The sequence below is a fragment of the Haliotis rufescens genome, unplaced genomic scaffold (assembly GCF_023055435.1).
Source record: "Haliotis rufescens isolate VD_foot unplaced genomic scaffold, xgHalRufe1.0.p SCAF_43, whole genome shotgun sequence".
NCBI classification, from domain to species: Eukaryota; Metazoa; Mollusca; class Gastropoda; order Lepetellida; family Haliotidae; genus Haliotis; species Haliotis rufescens.
The window spans coordinates 1,455,747-1,476,198 of record NW_025964146.1 but is presented as its reverse complement, the minus strand read 5'-3'; the positions used below and the strand labels follow the sequence as shown (position 1 = coordinate 1,476,198).

At 40.0% G+C, this 20,452-nt stretch overlaps 1 protein-coding gene across 1 annotated transcript; it reads right to left on the bottom strand.

Moving 5' to 3' along the window:
- Positions 1–5,459: 5,459 nt before the first annotated feature.
- Positions 5,460–20,194, bottom strand: LOC124110532 (neuronal acetylcholine receptor subunit alpha-10-like). The gene is made up of 9 exons (XM_048383006.1): positions 20,110–20,194; positions 18,096–18,185; positions 17,962–18,015; positions 16,517–16,653; positions 16,097–16,141; positions 15,010–15,119; positions 9,151–9,695; positions 6,257–6,447; positions 5,460–5,925 (listed from the first exon to the last, which is right to left on the bottom strand). The coding sequence occupies exons 3-9, from the start codon at positions 18,002–18,004 to the stop codon at positions 5,638–5,640; spliced, it is 1,359 nt and encodes a 452-aa protein (XP_048238963.1). The 5' UTR covers positions 18,005–18,015; positions 18,096–18,185; positions 20,110–20,194; the 3' UTR covers positions 5,460–5,637.
- Positions 20,195–20,452: the final 258 nt, after the last annotated feature.

Below are 20,452 nucleotides of genomic sequence, written 5' to 3'. Positions count from 1 at the left end.
AGTGTGTTGTAACAGGATGTTGTTACAATGTAGTGTTGCAATATGTTGTTACAATGACGTGTTTCTGTATGATGTCATGTTACAGTATGTTACAATTTTGATACAATGTCAATGAGAAACCACACTGTCACTGCATACGTAGACATGATAATTATCCACAACATTTTTACCAGATTCCTGCCCCAAGGGGTCCTCCCTGTCCGTGACAAAGAGACAATGTAGGGCGTGTCCGGTAGGGGCGTATCAGCAGCACAAAGACAGTCTGGGTTGCGTCCCTTGTCCCGACGGTTTCTCTACCTCCTCCGAGGGCTCTTCCTCACCGTCCAGTTGTAGAGGTGACCGTCACTCCATTCTGTCTTTTAAAAAGACGACCATTTCAGTCGCTATTCGGCAAGTCTATGGTAACCATTTAATACAGATATTATATTATGGCGCTGGGAATATATTTCAAGCAGCTCTTCAAAACATATAGTATTTCTTTGAAAGATGAGGTGAGGTGAGGTGAAATGAGGTTTAACGTCGCGTCCAAGATTATTGCACTTATATAGCGACGTGCATGCACGTGTTTGCGGCTGCTTGTACAAGTCCGATTGCCGATGTTATAGTGTTAGCCGGGGCGGTCGGGTAGCCTAGTGGTTAAAGCGTTCGCTCGTCACGCCGAAGACCCGGGTTCGATTCCCGACATGGGTACAATGTGTGAAGCCCATTTCTGGTGTCCCCCGCCGTGAAATTGCTGGAATATTGCTAGAAGCGGCGTAAAACCATACTCACTCACTCACTATAGTGTTAGCCCACTGAGATACCATGCCGTAGTTTAACATGAATACCCCACTTAGATACAGTATATATACTGACTCCGTTATCAGACCTTGTTTAAGCCCCTAAATGCCGAGCACCAGACAGGGCAACAACAAGTACCATCTTTTAACATGTTTTGGAAACCCTCGACGTTTCAAGAATATATGTAATAATTCAGTCAGGCTTATGTCTTCACGTTTCCAGAATATCTGTATATATTCTTTCAGGCATATGTGGAGCCGGAAGTTTTTCATCAGACGGCCTTGAACCCTGCTCCCTATGCCCCCTGGGGACATATCAAGGCTTGCCGGGAAGTCAAAAATGTGACCCTTGTCCTCAAGGAAAGACAACTCAAGAAGGCGCTAAAAATATGCAAGATTGTATTCCATCTTTTACCTGACCTATCGTGTAAAGTGTCTGCTCCAGATTAAAACCTTTTACACGGATGAATTTAAGTGGCCCAGTCGTCTAAGGCGCCGCGATTCGATGTGCAGAGTTGCGTCCCTTGGGCACGCCAGAAACCTATGATTGTGGGTTCGAATCCCGGTTCGCCGCGATTATGTTTCTAGGTTTGTCAGCACCATACCCATGCTCGTGGGTTTCACCGAAGAGGTCAACGTAGACCTGTATCACTTCGGGCTTTCCTCCCACATTAAGCGGACACGCCGCGATTTAACTGGAATACTGTTAAAAGCGGCGTTAAAGGCACTCAGGTGGGTACGGTGGGTCAAAAGGAGAAGCAGCAAAAAGTAACAGTGAGAACACTCACAAATGTTCCGAATTTGTCACTGACGAATAACCGTTGAATCCGGACTTGGAAGTTGGCAAGACTTCGAAACATGTCTCCAATCCTCAATTGATTGGTTGGTTGGTTGGTTTGTTGTTTAACGCCGCACTCAGCAATATCCCAGCTATATGACGGCGGTCTGTGAATAATCGAGTCTGGACCAGACAATCCAGTGATTAATATTATGAGCATCGATCGACGCAATTGGGATCAATGACATGCATCAACCAAGTCAGCGAGCCTGACCAACCGATCCCGTTAGTCGCCTTTTACAACAAGCATAGTCACCTTTTACGGCAAGCATGGGTTGCTGAAGACCTATTCTACCCCGGATTCTTCACGGGTCAATCCTCAATCCTCAATTGAAGTAGAAACGACCCAAGCCAGGTCGAAAGTGGCCTCGAACCACCCTCTTCTCGCTCATATATAGAAAGCCTTCTAGAAACTATCCACCCCGAAACTTCTCCAACGATCAAGACTCCTATGTTCGTAAACAACCAGGGGCAGATAACTGTAATTATTCACTAGCCTTTTACTCAAAGTCACTGTCAATCACTACAAATATGAAACGCAGTTTACTACCACAAAAGGGGCGGTCTGGTAGCCTAGCGGTTAAAGCGTTCGCTCGTCACGCCAAAGACCCGGGTTCGATTCCCGACATGGGTACAATGTGTGAAGCCCACATCTGGTGTCCCCCGCGGTGATATTGCTGGAATATTGCTTAAAGCGGCGTAAAACCATACTCACTCACTACTATCACAGAACATTACTTACAGGGATAGACTGATATCATCTGACCTATTCGGCCTCGTATGGTGGGTTGATTTTTGTTGAAGGCCGCACTCAGCAATATTTCAATTATGTAGCCACGACCAATATGGTAGTCATATTAAAGCACCTCTGAGTGTTTTTTGTCATATATGTCGCCGTTTGCAACCCCTTGGGGTCTATTAGTGGTAATGACAATGACATTACTCCCCATATATTATTTTGTACATGCCATTCAGTGTCATTAAACAAATTGCTTTCGTCCGTCCCCATCACAAGATTAATCGCTTCTTCAATAGAACTAGATTTACTAACAAATTGAAAACCCTGAACGATACCACACACAATTAATATTTTAATTTCAATAACAAAATGACAAAACAATTATGTAGCAAGACATTCTGGAAAGAAACATTTTGAAATTGTTAATAATACTTTAAACCTTCAAAAACGTTAATAACAACCCTGACATTTGGATTACGCTAATAAACATGTTTGTGTCCATGAATCTAAGAAAACGAGTGTCAACTTTGGGAGCTCAGAAACCAGGTTTCATCTATATTGGTCCGTTGTGATAGTGTGAAGCGCTTTGAGCTTTGTCCCCTTGTGTGTTAATGCACACTTGGTGAGTGGCACCATAAACCTGGCTCATGATTTGTTGTTGTTGTTTGTTGTTGAAGTTTGTTTTTGTTGTTTGTTGTTGCTGCACATTCTAAATGCGTTATGCCAAACCGGTCGCGGTTTGAAGATGTAAGAATATTATGTGAATTATAACAATATCTTATCACGTGTTAACGTAATGAAAAGATTCATAATTAAGAGATCGTTATTAATTGTCTTTTGCTACATTAAATACATTTATGAATTCTAATTGAAATTGATAAATTATACACCGAAGCAAGTGAGTGAGTCATTTTGGTTTTAACGCGGCTTTACATACATACATACATGCATAATAACGATATTGTTAATATTATGTAATAATTGTAAAGAGCCAGATGTACATGTATACGTTTTAAGTTTATGACGAATTATATGCGTACATGCCAACAACTTGTTCAAATAGTACACAGGCTGTATAGCTCATCTGGAAATGTTGTCAACATTTGAAAATGTCAACAAAGACCGCCATTTAACAACAATGGCTATCGCCGTAGATATATTGTCTATTGTCTGCATATATAATAGTCAGGACAAAAGCCTAACATTGAAATCTTACAACGATTGGAAAAAAATATGACGCCATCACAAAGAGAAACATACATGCAAAAGTTCAGCTTCTTAAGTTGGCGATTTCAGAGAATGGTTGACAAAAGCCAACTAGTTCTTTGAGCCAATATAATATTAGAACATGGCCAAACAATAAGGTCAGCACAAAGGCAAAAAATAAACATAAAAACGGAAAAAATATGTTGGGCCCAACTACTGATCAAACATTAACCTAATTGCATTACATTGAATAATGACCATGAAAAGCAATAAAAAGGATTCGAACCTCGAACGAATAGGGTGGGGTCATTGGTGGGAAAAGTATATGAATCATCAGCTTCATTGGTCCAAAACACAATTCGGAAGATCAACTCTGCGTTCCAGAAACTGGCATAATTCACACAGCACAAAATGAACATCAAGTTAAAGAGATTTATAAGAAGTGAAAAGGGTGACAGCAACAATAAACTCTTCTGTAGAAGAAAACCTTAGTGGACCGAGGAATTGCAGTGTTTGTGGAGCGGTGTATGTAAGAAGGAAAAGCAGTGGCTTTCGTTCATAGGCTGTGCTCACCAGGAACTTTCAAACCCTAGAGAAAGAAATTTGGTAAACTTAACTGGAAGTCAGATACTTTCAAACCCTAGAGAAAGAACTTTGATAAACTGGAAATCAAAGAGACGCAATCAATTGTGTAAGCAACAAGAACTGACTGATCTTCAGAATGGGAATAACGGGAGAGATTTCTGGAAGATGATTGGCCGCCTTGGTCTTGAAATGACAGGAAATCAACTGATGATTTACGTTTTGATCTTTTACGAGAAGTGTTTGCTATTAATAGGGATTTTGTAAATTTAGGTAGCTTAAACAAATTGGTTTCTGAGGAGAAGATGTCTACGGCGGACACACAGGCTAGGACATCACCTGACTCGACTTCCAGTCAGATGAGATAAAGTGCATAGTTAACATGAAATAATTGAATTGAATAAATATATAATTATCTAGATATTAAGTGTACAAAGTCTTCAAATAATCTGTCATGAAGATCATGACTCAAACATTGCAAATATACATATTGTTATATGACAGTGTAATTTATTGTTAAACAATGTTGTAATTATATAACATTGGGGCTCCTGACATTCAGTAGAAATCATAACCCTGTTTTACAATAATTAGCTGTAAGGAATGTAGTACTATCTAATGCAAGCAGTGGTGTTGAAGTAACTATATTTAGATGGTTTTTGAGTCAATTGTAATCTAGAATCATATGGAACAGCATAGGTTAATCCAGCAAGTTATGTAATGTTCTTGAAAGAATTTTAGCAAAGAAGATTGGTAAACCTGGTTAATTTTGTAATACGATTGTTAATTGTACACCATTCCAGTGTTATATGTTGGTTTCACTCTGAATTCTTTTACGCTTAGATTTCTGGTTTGAGGTGATTGCTTCAATTTGGAAATCCACGCTTAACAAAATATGTTCTCCAAATAGTAGGAGGTCACGATATAAGATATACATGAAACAATGACTGCAACAGCAATTCTAATGTACTTACGTCCATCATGTATATTTACGTGAAGATATACAAATCCTAAAGCGAGATTCTGAAGGCCAACCAGTTGCCCAAGATGGCAACCTCCGAGCACTAAACAACGTTACTTGTGTTTGTCGTCATGCAAGCCAAAGTGTTGCTAGGGTCATTGGTGTTGTACGCCTATTTCAGCAATATTCCAGCAACATCGGACACCAGGTATCCCCCACCCCCTCACACACACACACACACACACACACACACACACACACACACACACACACACACACACACACTCACACTCACACTCACTCACTAACTCACTCACTAACTCACTCTCTCTCTCTCTCTCTCTCTCTCTCTCTCTCTCTCACACACACACACACACACACACACACACACAGCACACTATGGGCACTTGAAACCAAGAAAGTGATATAATCACTGGACACAATAAGTGTCGTACCCATACGGGGAATAGAAGCCAAGTCTGCTGTCTGACAAGCGAACACTTTACCACCAGGTTCCACCCACGGTTAGAGTCTAGGAGAACAATGCAACCGTCGTGTAAACAGTGACGAAGAGAAATATGATTGTCAGAGCGCGTTCGAGAACAATGGCCAGTTGCTTCCATTCATATGTGATCTGGTCAAGGCTGTCTTGTTTGGCGACTCTCCTCTTCTGCAGCCCTATGGCCTGCTCTACTGTGTGCAGCAGCCGGTTGAGAACATCCACCACGTTAGTCCCCCCAGCCTGCTGTCCCTCCGTCAGGCTCAGGGTGGGTGCTGGTATGTCTGCATGGTTGGCCTCGTCATAAGCGGCATTTCGTGCCTGTGTGTGAAGTATGGAAATAGAGAGCATGTCAGAGGGAAACCCGAGCCTTTAATAGAACGCACACGAGGACGTAGCAACAGCAATTAAAGGACATCAGTTCTAAGAATCTCTCATCAACAGTCTCTATTTTCCCCCTCCAATCTCTCATTCTCATGCATTATCTTTTGATCACAGTTGATAAGAATATTGTTATCTATATATCACATACGATGTTCAAAACATTTGCATATATAAATTGTTGAACACAAGCCTAATGATGAAATAACAGTTTTCACCCAAAGAAACTATTGCCGACAGTATCAAAGAATCAAATAAGCATCAAACATACCATTTCCTGGTCGTCAGACTCTGGCACGTCTATTTTGATGAACAGGATCCTGGCAAGAAAACTGAAGCACACAGTTTTCACAAGCCTTGGCAGTTTGTGTCCTCTCGGTCCTCGATGATGAATATTGAGAGAGAGCACGGCCAGGCCTGTACTCAGCGACACAATGAGGATACTGACAGCGTAGTACTTACCTGTGGGAGAAGAACTCACATTAAGGATATTTTATTCGAGAGCATGATATTATGCAACCAAAACAATATAAGGTAATGCGTGTCTGTGTGTGTGTATATACATATTAGTGTGTGTGTGTGTGTGTGTGTGTGTGTGTGTGTGTGTGTGTGTGTGTGTGTGTGTGTGTGTGTGTGTGTGTGTGTGTGTGTGTGTGTGTGTGTGTGTGTGTGTGTGTGTGTGTGTGTGTGTGTGTGTGTGTGTGTGTGTTGGGGGGAGTCTGATTATCGAATATACAGGAATTATGATGAGAAACAATTTCGAAATCAGGGAATGCTGATAACAATCTATTTCCAGACCAGAGGGCATCCAATTACAAACTATATCAAACTCTAATGTTAAACTCACGTTTTGAAAGGCATACACATAAGGTAGAGATTTTATGAATTTCAACTTCTTCATTATGCGGAACACAACGTTTCGGAGTATTGCTTATTCCTTCATAATTGAATTCATGGATGTCAACTTCTTTATTATGAGGAACACAACGTTTCGGAGTATATGCTTACTCCTTCATAACTGAATTTATGGATGTCAACTTCTTTATTATGAAGAACACAACGTTTCGGATACATGCATGCTCCTTCATGATGTTGGAGTAAGCATATACTCCGAAACATTGTGTTCCTTATAATAAAGAAGTTGACATCCATAAATTATCTTCCTTATGATTATGAAACTATTTCGACTAGCGAGGACAGGGTTTCATCATAATGCGATGCCCAAGTAGAGCTGCAGGTTGAAAATCGAATGCAATCATCAAGCTGTCAACACGACCTTTATCCTGATGATGCAAAGTTCAAGCACTCACTCCAACGTCATCCCTGCGTTCAGGTACTCCCAAACTCTGACATTCAAAGCTGCTTATGTACTTATGAAACATCTATGGTGTTCCTGCACATAGTAATCACTCAAGCCATACGCTGGGCTATGTAAGGACAGACTATTGATAGTCACAGAAAGGTTCTGAGGACATCTTACTGTTGTAATAAATCACCTCGGCATTTACCAAAACGATTGACGCAATTAATAAAATTAATGTGATATTGAGGTTGGATTTACAGATCCGTAACTTTGTGCACAGTCATTTGTAATTTCGGACGATGTTGGGAAATATATTTATATAACGCTGAAAGAAGATAACTTTTAAAAGGTTTATTTTATTTGTCAATTACTCTTGATTATGAATAATTAAGATACTTATTTTCTAAATAAAATAATTAATTCGAAAAAGTTTTTTTTTGTTTTCTATCCACAGCTCATACATTTCGAGGTATATAGATTTAGATTCATTTAATTATTTCACCATCTATGTGTGAGTATATCGGTGGTTATTGCCGTATCAGCAATACAGCTGCTCGCGCAACTGATGTATGTATAAATACAGTTGTCATCAAGCCAGATAAAAGTAATGTAATTCATTGAGAAGAAAATGTCAAGAGTAATGTTCTTTTCACATTATATCTACGCATGTGTATCGACAGTTAAACAAATAAAAGATCCGTCTATCAAATCCAGATGCATCTGAGACTATATGCGGGGTTCTAAAGTGTCATCTCCATCACCCATTGTCAAACTTTCAAAGGACTTTAATGTATCCTGCCCATGACATCCTACATCCATTCGTCTCTTAAGTGAATGAGTTCGTCAGTTGGATTTGGGGGGAAAGCAAAGAGTGATGGAGGTCTAAGAGATGTACCGCTTTGGTGAAATCCATAAGCAGGGGTATGGTGCTGACGAATCCAAGAAACAAACTAGGCTAATCTGGGATTCCAACCTATTATCATAGGTTTCTGGCACAAGTTAGGGATTCAACTCTGCACAGCGAATTGCGAAGCCTTAGACTACTGGGTCACCCTTGCCCTCGTCAAAAGTAACATTTTAAGTATGTGACCTTAACAATACAGTAAATATTGATTTAATTTGGTTAAACACCTTCATAAGTCAAGGCATCAACATCTACTTTATTCGCTATTTAAAACAATCTCGTGCATATTTTCCAGGGAATCCAGGCACCACGATTTTGGTAAATTAGAGAAAGCTAAACAGACAAAGAGGTGCAATAATGTCCCATTGGAATCGTTGTCTTTTCATAAGATAGCGACAAAGCTGTCTTTTGTTTCGTGATAATGCCAAACATGTTTCGTATTCATAAACACACACGTGGCATTGCGTTGATAACACTTTTAGGATGGGATTGCGTCCCGAGACTTGGTATTTTATTCAGTTACTTTTGTTGTTCAGTTGTTTCTGACACTGATAATGTAAACATGATTGACAATCATAACACTATTGGTGTGCTTTAAAAGTTTGTTATGTAAAATAAAGTTCTGAATGATAAACCTTCTATTTGTTTTCGATAAGACTACATTTATGTTAAAAAAGGAGAATACTTTATTTACCTTTGGACCTCTTATGAGCGTTCACATCTGGCGCCCGTTACAAAGTAGCTATAGCTCAATTCTTTTTTTCAAGATGTTTGTCAATCATATTTTCAACCGTGTACTTGGACATTTTCGGTGTCTTGAATAAATCCGAGCCAAGCACCCGAATACCAAATGCCCAGTCCCTGACGCTGTTACGCCATGAAATATATGTAGTACCGCGGAGTTATACTCACCTTACTCACTCACTCATTTAAAAACATTAAAGAAGTAAAAACATACCAATAAGAGGAATCGCTAAAGACGTCGGTGGCAATAATGACGAGATAACAAGCAACAATGCTATCATTGCCAGGAGAGACGTGATTCCTATGGATATTTTCTCTCCAGATTCATTCGGCACCAGAAGTCCCAGCAGAGCAACCAACGTGATGACTAGACAGGGCATCATTAGATTAACCAGGAAGAACAATGGCCTCCGTCTCACGACCACTCGGTACGACAATGAGAGGTAGGGCTCGGGGCAACATGGGTAACGTAAGACATTACGACTTTTCTTGTAGGAGACCATGTCCCATTCCGCATTGCCAATGTATTCATATAAACCTACGTCTCCACTTTCACCATTTGTGAGATTTAGTTGATCACCATTGGATGTCCACGACAGGAACGTCATCTGACAGTGTTGTTGATCCATGGGGAAGTAGGCAACGTCAATTGTACACGACGTTTTTAAGATGACCTGATAAACCAGTAATACTTCTCCATTTGACTGTACTACTGCGTTGTGGTACTCGCTGGGCGACAGTTGGTTGTTTACTTCCACTCTGCACGATAAATGAATAAAACATGTCAAAACAATTTCAATCTGTCACTGTAACTAGTTTAAGGGGCTTTGAACAATTTCTCAATATTTTGCATTAATGAAAGTATGTGTTTAGGTATTCCACAACATATTATTTCAAATTTAAATCATTGTCTTTCCAAAATGATTGAGCATCTGACATTTCACATCCACTAGAATAAGGAACGTACATGCACATACATATTTACACACTCATGCACAAGACACACATACATATACATGAGTGAAAAAAAAGATAAGCACCGCTTACTGTATTATATATCGACACAAAATTTCAAATTCTACATTTCCCAGACAAAACATATTTGTGACTTATTCGTATTGACATACAGTGACCGAGTGGTTCATATATCGGGGGATAAACGTGCGTTTTCAATGCAGAGTTTTGTAATCGGAAGATTGAGAACCAGCCACAGAACGCATACAATCATATCTCCATCGGAGGTGGTTATTTGAAACCAGAGAATGACCAAGCACCCAGTAGTTGCCAACCTAATGGTAGCTTTTGCAGCTGTATCATGACAAGTAATAAATTCCTCTCCACCTTTGCATCCTGTCATATAACGAACCCAGTATGGGCCCCCGCGTGAAGAAACACACGAAGTTCTTGCACCAACCTTCAGCAGGAATCAGTGGTGTTATGCTATCCATGAAACATGTAAGATTAGTGTCATATATATTGAGATATTTCCAAGAGACGCATGGTTCTTCACGCTAATGACGAAAGAAATGAAGCACAAGTGGTGCTTTACATTTTTCCAGGAGCATGTTTGTTCCTATTATGAAAGTACTGCACTCCTTATCGATTATTGAGATTATTGCTAATTGTATGAGATAACAGAAATATTCATAACATCACATTCTCGCCATAAAACTAACATTAGTAATAACTAACATGTTGTTATCATGATGTATAAGCATATTCCGTTTACTATCAGTGGCCAGAAGGTTAGTAAACAGCGAATTTACTATGCTGCCCGGTAGACTGCATGATACTGCTGTAGGGAGAAGGTAAAATATTTCAGTTTGGGCACCAAGACTAATGGTATTGTTCACTTCCGCTTTAGGCAGTGTCACGTTCACCGTTTTGCGGAAAGAAGGAGAAACTGAAGCTGCTGACAACTTATATTTTAATATATTTTATAGTCTATCAAACTCAAGGTAAAACATATAAGTTCTTCATATATATTAAGTGCCACGAAAATGTATGCATTATTGTTATACCATTTAAAGGGGGCACGGGTGGCCCAGTCGTCTAAGGCGCCGCGATTCGCTGTGCAGAGTTGCGTCGCTTGGGCACGCCAGAAACCTATGATTGTGGGTTCGAATCCCGATTCGCCCCGATTATGTTTCTAGGTTTGTCAGCACCATACCCGTGCTCGTGGGTTTCACCAAAGTGGTAAACGTCTGAGACCTGCATCACTTCGGGATTTCCTCAAACATTAAGCTGACACGCCGTGATATGACTGGAATAATGTTAAAAGCGGCGTTAAACCCAACTCACTCACTCACTCACTCACTATACCATTTTAAACACCTTTACCCTGTGTGATCTCACGTCGCTTATTTTGAACCAGTTTTAGAGCGGCTAACTCTAATGTTCCACCATATTTGCAAAATACGGCATTGCTAAATGGAATGACGGGTTTCATCTCACATCAAATAATAATTTTGTTAGCAGTGTTTAAGCTAACTATCATTGTTGATCTGTGGCAGAACTCATTTGTACTTTACTTTGAAAGTGTTCTTCCAAATATAACATTTGTTACATTTGGTCACTTTCTAAATGGCATGAGTATTCATCACTTTCGGCCATGGGAGCCGTGCCAATTTACACCTGCCAGAGGGGTACATAAAGTACGTGATCTAGACTACAAGATTTTCATATTTTTGGAAGCCTCGGTGCATAATATCAGTGACTGATATCATGAGCATCGATCCACGCAAATGGGAAACAATTACTTGCATCAACCTTGTCAGCGAGCCTGACCACCCGATCCCGTTAGGCGCCTCTTACGACAAGGACGGACGGCAAGCATGGGTTGCTGAATACCTATTCTGCGCCGGATCGCAACTTACTACAGGTATAGTGAATATTCTAAGAATACTAATAAAGATCAATGATTAAATTAGTGGATTTCACTACTTAAACCAATAGTTCTTTGAAAGATGGATAGTAATCTCTACAAACTGAGTAGTAAATTGTACCAATGTAGGATAGGGAATCTACCAGTCTAATCTGTAAACAAAATACTATGTGGTTACTTAAGTCTACCAACATGTTAGTGTCTGAGTTGACAGTGATATTGATTCACTAAGCAGTGTTACTGGATATACCATAGACACTAGCATTCCGTATAACATCTCAGATCACCTACCAATACTTGTTTGTATTCTGCTTCCTGTATATTATTGGGAATTATTATGGAGAGAACCTAAACGGGACTCAACCAAGTGAAATTGACCTAATGCTATATCGATATGAAACGGAAAACTACTTCCGCGACACTCAAATTAACAACTCTTTGATAGCAATGCAGAATACATTGAATACAACTGTGACTTTATCACAGGTTCTCTACATGCTTCTGCCGCCGGTAGTATTCCATCCATACGCTTTAGACCCTATCTCAAACCTTAGAAAGATGGTCTTAATAATCTACACAAAGAAATGCGAAAGTATCGCCGACAATGGGTTACTAATGGTAAAGTTAGAGACAAAAACGACTCTGCCTATGCAAAAATATAAAGAAAGTAAAAGTCTCTTCCGTAAGAAACATCGCCATGCAAAACACCAGTTATCAAAAGATAAATTTAATGAAATATACGCGGCAGCAGAAGTAGATGTCAAAGAATTCGACAAAACGAGAAAACGCTACAAACGCTATAAAGGTAATACTGAAAAGCTTGTCTATGGCAATCAAACTTGTTACGAGGGAAAGGATATTTGCAATCTGTTTTGATTGTATTTTCATACACTAGCTACTCCTTGCCATGATGTTAAATGTGACTATGCACATGCTCAGAATGTAAAAGAGTGAGTTGCTAATATTGAAACAATAGAGGATAAAGATAACGACACCAGATCTCCACTGCATTATCCATTCACTATTAAAGATGAAATCCATTGTGCAGTAAAACGACTTAAAGTTCGAAAGTCGCCTGGTCCTGACGGTATTGTAAATGAGCATATAAAGAAGGCTGGTAGATCTCTGCTGTATCGTATTGCCTTACTATTCAATGCCATGATTAACTTTGAATACATTCCAAAATCATTTTCTATAGGTCAAATTCGTCCTATACACAAAGGCCATGGAAAACCAAAATATGACCCTGCCAATTATAGAGGAATAACAATGACGCCTGTATTAAGCAAATTCTTTGAAAGACTTCTTCTCAACAGAATAGAGTCGTGGGTAGATAATAACATAGAATTTCCCCATCCTTTGCAATTTGGATTTAGACGTCACTATGGTGCAGAAACGGCTGTACTTACGTTAACAGAAAACATTGCATATTACAATGAAAGGATGTCGCCTGTATACTGTGCATTCTTAGATAACGAAAACGCATTTGATCGGGTATGGCTTGATGGATTATTTATTACAATGTATGATATAGGAATAACGGGTAAACTATGGAGAATATTAAGGCTCTCCTACAGCTCTATGAAATCATTTGTATGTTTTGAAGGATTTAAGTCGGATGCCTTCCCCGTGAATCAAGGAGTAGGTCAAGGTAGAGTAATGTCCGCCTGGCTTTTCACGCTATTTATTAATGACCTTCTATATGAACTTGAAAACTCATATTATGGCTTAATTCTGCCATGTGGTAAATGCCCTGGGATCCTTCTTGCTGACGACACTACTTTATTGAGTATCTCAAATAAAGGCCAGCAAAATCTTCTTGATGTCGTTCAAAACTATGCTCATATGTGGCAGCTAAAATATAATGTAAGCAAGAGTGCAGTTCTATACTTTGGATGCCCAAACAATAAGGTTCAAACCACTAATGTATCAATTGACAATATGCATGTTCCACAAATGAAATCTATTAAATATGCAGGTGTATATCTTAGTACAGATAAATCATCACTTGAACGTACAAAATCTGCATGTGAAAAGTTACGTGTACTCATCAACACTAACCATAATAATGGGTTGTACTTTGGTGGTCTGAATCCTTTATCTGCAGCACGTATCTGGGAGAGGGTAATCTTATCATGTGCCCTCTACGGATGCAGCGTATGGGGTAAACTTCCTCTTAAAGAGTATGAAATGCTTAAAGTTGTACAACGTCAATTTTGTAAAAAAGTTCAGGGACTACACAGGCGAACTCCCAGTAATGTTGTATTGGATGCTATCAGCATCATGCCACTACAGTATTACATAGATAAAAGAGCACTCTACTTCTTAGGAAAGCTATGCAATGCAAAGTATAACTGTGTTTTTAAAGTTATGTTTCTAGTTCGCCTGGGTCAATTTATGTGTACAGATAGTTTTACATGCAATGTAAGGAGTAGAAAATCTCCGATATATAATATGCTACAACTTGTACAGAAGTATAACCTAAGTGATACACTTGTTAACTATGTAAATAATTGTCAATTCATTAAAAAGAAATGCTGGTCCAAGGCCGTGAATGATGCTATTAAATCTCATCGAGATGATGTATTTTATGTCCATCTTAATTCAAGACTCAGTCTGTCAAGATATGCTAGAATAAGATCAAGTACTGAACACTATCTCTGGAAACTAGCCCTGGAGAAATATGACCATTTAACTAATATTGCAAGGCTTGTATTCTATGGATCAGCTGAAATTGTCTCTAGAGAATGCTATTGTAAAACTGTTGCCAATGATATTGTAAAGCACGTGTTTATGTCCTGCACGATCAATATGAATGACCGAAATTTACTTTTTAACACCATATGTGATATCCTGGATGTAAATGTTTTTGTTAAGATTTGGGAGAAAGATGATGATGTTATTCTTGCGTTCTTACTTGGTGGATGTCCAGCAGAATGTATTATGGAACTAGAAAGAGATGTGTGGGCAGAAGTAATAATTAATGTAAGCCGCTTTATAAGGAAATGGCAATACCTGCTTGAAGACTTGCATGTTTATGCACATGTGTAAATATACCCCCAATTCATGTAAGACATGTAACATAATCATACCTGCATATTGTCATCGTCATTCTATTGGAGGAAATAAAGAATATCTATCTATCTATCTATCTATCTATCATGCACTTTCATACAAAGGGGTACTTACGAGTGTTTTAATCGAATGTCAGGCGTCCATATGGCATCGGATGGGATCCGTAGATCGGTCACGTTATCATGTTCTTCCTGTTGCCAAGCCAATGATGCATCCGTCCATATCTGGAAAAAGATGCATAATCCAATATCCTGAAACTTGTGATATATTTTAGAGAGTATAATGGATGTGTGTCTGGTATTTACTATAATCCCAAAATCTGAATAAAACGTCCTGCTCAAAAGATAGTCGGGATTTGAAATAACTTTGGTACAATAACACCCACACTGATCATTAAAAACACCACACTCTCATTATCACAGATCTTTACAAACCTGCTCGGTCCCATTGGTCTGACGTAGGCAGGATCATCGTCAACACTTCACAGTTTGTATACACCACAATACACTCGGCCGCTAGTGACGTGTGTCTATTGTTACTAATGAAATGAGGTCGTGTATAATTTTCCGTGCATGAATTTTGGGCAAAATCAACTACATAGAGGTTATCACGCGAGCGTGTTTGGGGATGGTAAATATCCTGCATTAGGAATAAACATTGTATTAAGCGAGCCTTTGCGACGCCATGTTTGTTTATAAACAGTGAAAGTAGTCCCTACTTGACCTTTGATATTTGCATCTCTATCCGCATATGACCTCAACGGATAGTGCCTGATATGGAACACTGCAGAGAAGATCGATGGAGTGCACATGTCGCACGAGGATGTCACCGTTTGTGCGATTTAAACTCGCATAAGTCGGACAGGGCACTCACTAGTTTCTTTCACGCTGGAGCAAGCCCGTGGCATGTTTGGCCTAGAACAACGGGACCACACCCAAAGCGCCCCAGTGTATTAACGGCTGATGGGAAGTAATGATGATATTCAAGGATCCGATGATTTTAGGTTCGAATCCTGGACTGATTATGAACCTTGATTTGTCAGCCCATTCTCGTGGGTTTCAGGTAAACGGTGGAAGGTGGTATACTTGAACCACTACCTGTATCATTTATTCGACTTCTTCTCACATAAAGCTGACACATTGGGATATAACTGGAATACTGATCAAAACAGCGTAAAACTCATTCACTCTCTCATATTTACCAAAGTTATCCAGCAATTTGTCGTCATCACTTGTTTTCTCTCGTCCTGCAATAAGTGAAAAGGAAATATGATGATGTCGTTACTACACAGACAAACGTATGCGAAGAAAGTACTTTGCTTTTCATTTTATTCAAAACATTTTTCTGCAATATAACGGCAAATACATTTTGTTTGAGATCCAATCATGACGCTATATAAAACACTAAACACAGCTCCCTCACTAATTCAGTAACAATGCCCCTGGCAGCCTAGGATACCTAGGAAATGGTAACATCGTATTGAGAAAGTCAATTCGAATGTTGGAAGAGTAAGGTGCTTCTCATAGCATACCGACACCATTGCAACATACAACCTAAGTGTATCACAATTGAGTTTTAACTACTTGGACAATACTGCAATATGAATATTAAGTGCACTTACGATGTCGGACACCTTGACCAGGGTAACGTCCATCCACACGTTCAGTGTCTCGTTAGGCCCGAAAGGTTCAACACGTTTGTCGTAGTTGCGAAATAAATCCGTGACCAGGCTGTGTTTGGGATTACAGGCTGCAGAGTCTGACAATAGAACAATATCAGGGATGCTCGGGAGATGGAAACAAAAGAACGATATCGGGGATACACGGGAGATGGGAAAGAACAGAACAATATCCGGGATACATGGGAAATGGAAAACAACGGTACAATATCAGGGGTACACAGAAGATCGGAAACAACAGAACAATATCAGGGATACACGGGAGATGGGAAACAACAGAACAATATCAGGGATACATGAGAGATGAGAAACAACAGAGAACAATATCAGGGGTACACGGGAGATGGGAAACAACAGAACAATATCAGGGATGCACGGGAGATGGGAACCATCAGAACAATATCTAGGGGTGCACCAGGCTGTGTTTGGGATTACAGGCTGCAGAGTCTGACAATAGAACAATATCAGGGATGCTCGGGAGATGGAAACGACAGAAAAATATCAGGGGTACACGGGGGATGAGAAATAACAGTACAATATCAGGGATGCACGGGAGATGGGAAACAACAGAACAATATCAGGGGTACACGGGAGATGGGAAACAACAAAAAAATATCTAGGGATGCACGGGAAATGAGAAACAACAGAACGATATCAGGGATGCACGGGGGATGGGAAACAACAGAACAATATCTAGGGATGCACGGGAGATGAGAAACAACAGAACAATATCAGGGATGCACGGGAGATGGGAACCATCAGAACAATATCAGGGGTGCACGTGAGATGGGAAACAACAGAACAATATCAGGGGTACACAGGGGATTGGAAACAACAGAACAATATCAGGGATGCACGGGAGATGAGTAAAAACAAGAGAACAATATCAGGGATGCACGGGAGATGAGAAGCAACAGAACAATATCAGAGATACACGGGAGATGGGAAAGAACAGAACAATATCAGGGATACAAGGATTCATCAGGGATTCATTCATTCATTTATTCATTTATTCATGCAACACAATCATACAACAGAACCATACAAAGCAGCCATACAACACAACAGATATACATGAACAGATGACCTCCTTGGCTATGAAACAAGGACCGACACGCTCACGATCACTCAATAATTCTGAGGCAATTGCTCGCGTGGTCCGATTACCCATCAGTTGCGCCCAGTGACCGTGAGAGGATCCCTAGATCGTAGGTCAGAATCGAGATTCCCCCTGATTATACTTCTTGGTCTCTTTGCATTATTCCGCACTGTTTGCATCCACCGAATCGGGGAACGTCTTAGACCAAGCTGACACACCCTGACATAACTGAAATACTGTTCAATGCGGCGTTACATTCAATTCGCACACTCTGAAAGATTGTCCTTACCTAACATCCCTGCCACCAAGAGAAGCACCGTCTTCACATCCATCTCCAAGAAATCTACAACACAGACAAAAGCTTGTTAGTGAAACTGTGTAACAAATAAAACATGTTTTTTATTTACTGGACGTATTACTTACCTAGTGTCTTCAGCAATGCGATGTCTGTTTCCTCTGCAGCATAAACGCCAGCTTCCAGCACAGACGGAGGCAGCTGCTGTTTGATTCACTCTGCGGCAGAGATGCGCCACGATGGGAAAGAGATAACAACCCAGAATTATTCACCACCGGTCATTGAAAAACACACACGATACATAACGTTGCAGGCTTGGCATTTTGTAATGTGGTTGTAATTGTGAAGAGAAATAGCAAACGTGAATACATTGGAGTCGTCACGTTACTTACATGCACAAAGTACTGGGATATAATCCATTAATTAATAACTGCATAAGCACCTTGATGATATTTGTTACATTGCTTTACACAATAATCCCGCTGTCATATAGCCGGAATATTGCTGAGTGTGGCGTTAAACAACAAACAAACAAACAAACAAACAAAATGATCAATCACAACACATGATCAAACACAACACATGCCAAGATATCAGTGTTGCTTCCTGCAGCTTTCATGATATTGGGGTCAAAATGAAAGACTCACTCACTCACATAATTCACGTCCCTTTCAAACTGTTGAATTACCAGACATTTCAACATAAATCGCGTGAGAAAGATACCAATCGCTAGGTAGAATTTCAATTTGTTTGAACTCGGTGCTTTTAAAGCTATCATTTTTTTAATTGATGCCTATTTTCAGCCGTATTATGTTTGACACGAGAACAGTTGAAATCACAATAGAAAGGCGATGACAGGAGGCTCGTGGGGTGGGCGTTGAAGCTCCGGGCGTAAGTCGACCTGTGTGCAAGCCTTGGTGGCAGCAGAGATGTATCAACTCTGTATCTAAATATAAACTTTCCACTGGTGTGAACCGTGGCTGAAAGAGTGCAGGGGGTAAATAAGTCTTGCTCCAAGGCTGTACTGAAAGATAAGTGCATGGATGTGTAGTAATTCTATCCTCCTAATAGGAAAGGCTAGATATGTGGAGGACTACAGTTTCTATTAGGGACAACTAGAAATTTAACTGCAAGTCTAGGGGTCAATAAAACATATGCTTGTTGGAGAGCGATAACGTGTGGTCAGGAGACTTAGTTTAAAGGAATCTCCCCAGGTTCCGTACGTATAACCGAGGTTCATTACAGTCACCATGCAGGCCCTCTTCCACATAGCACGTCTTTGGGCCTTGAACTATTTCCAGTTTCGTTATGAGATAAGACAATATTTTATTGTCCCTATGGGAATTCATACGACTCGTGCTCAGGCGCTGTTTTATCAAGGTTACAACGTCCAAGGGCACAGTCAAGCTTTTAAAAAGGTGTATAGTAGACATGTTTGCAATTCCCTATTGTACCATTTGTTCCCGTTTGTGACTTGTGCCGCCGGCGAGGCAGAATACGCTTGCCTTTTCTTAAACATTGGTATCATCACTTTCTGATAGTGATTCATAAACTCGTGTTCATGATGTGGTCGGAATCTTACAATCAACTCATTTCTTATGAATATGGCAAGGGTTTCATTGACTTCATTGTACAGAAAAGGAGTTCGATGCATATGTCAAAACAGACATAAAATAACGAGAACAACATAAACACTGTTTTCACGCCCATCAGAGGAGAATAAATACAAACAAGGCGGCAATCAAACAAAAAAAAAGTTTGTGCAGTGACTATAAACAAGCGCAGGAAAAAAGTGGTAAACGTCTGAGACCTGCATACAATGTGTGTCTGACTATAAAAATGCGAAATCCTAAACACAAATAGATACATGGTCATCTGGCAATGCAATGCGGCACTGAACAAGAGCCCTTGCCATGCATTATAAAGACAAAATCGCGACGAAACTTGGCGCTTCAACACTTTACATGATCCCGATCCTCAACATTTTGCTCGCGCAGGAGGGAAAGGCGACTCACACAGTATATATACATACAACAAAGTGTTTTTTTGTCAAATATATTCCACACAGAAATATTTTGTCAAAGTATAAAAGCGGGGATGTATTTTAAGTGTGAGAAAGTGGGAATAAATTAGAGAACATACCTGCTGACTGCTCGTGAATAAGAGTCACTTCACCACAACCGGGCTGTTCCTGTTCACAAACCGACAGTTCCTCGTATGTTCTCCGTAACGTAATGCCATTCACTTCTGACATTACACTGGCAGCTCTGCACACAGACATTATAGATTTAAATGTCACTAATGGAAACACATTATCGCTGATGAGACTAATTGACGAAGCTGTCCAGAGCATTCCATTAGTGGACAATTAGTATTGTCATGATATCATTCATGCCTACATCACCCCACAATGGAATGCCAGAAGACACTTCTTGCTTGTTTTATAGTGGGCGAGTGAGTCAGTATGGTTTACGCCGCTTTTAGC

What these genes read in the sequence shown, in the direction of transcription:
- LOC124110532 (XM_048383006.1), bottom strand. Translation starts at nt 18,004, where the DNA reads ATGGATGTGAAGACGGTGCTTCTCTTGGTGGCAGGGATGTTAG. An exon ending in TGGTCAAGGTGTCCGACATC is followed by an intron (nt 16,142 to 16,516) that starts GTAAGTGCACTT and finishes CACTTATTGCAG; the next exon opens with GACGAGAGAAAACAAGTGAT. An exon ending in GACATTCGATTAAAACACTC is followed by an intron (nt 9,696 to 15,009) that starts GTAAGTACCCCT and finishes TTTATCGTGCAG; the next exon opens with AGTGGAAGTAAACAACCAAC.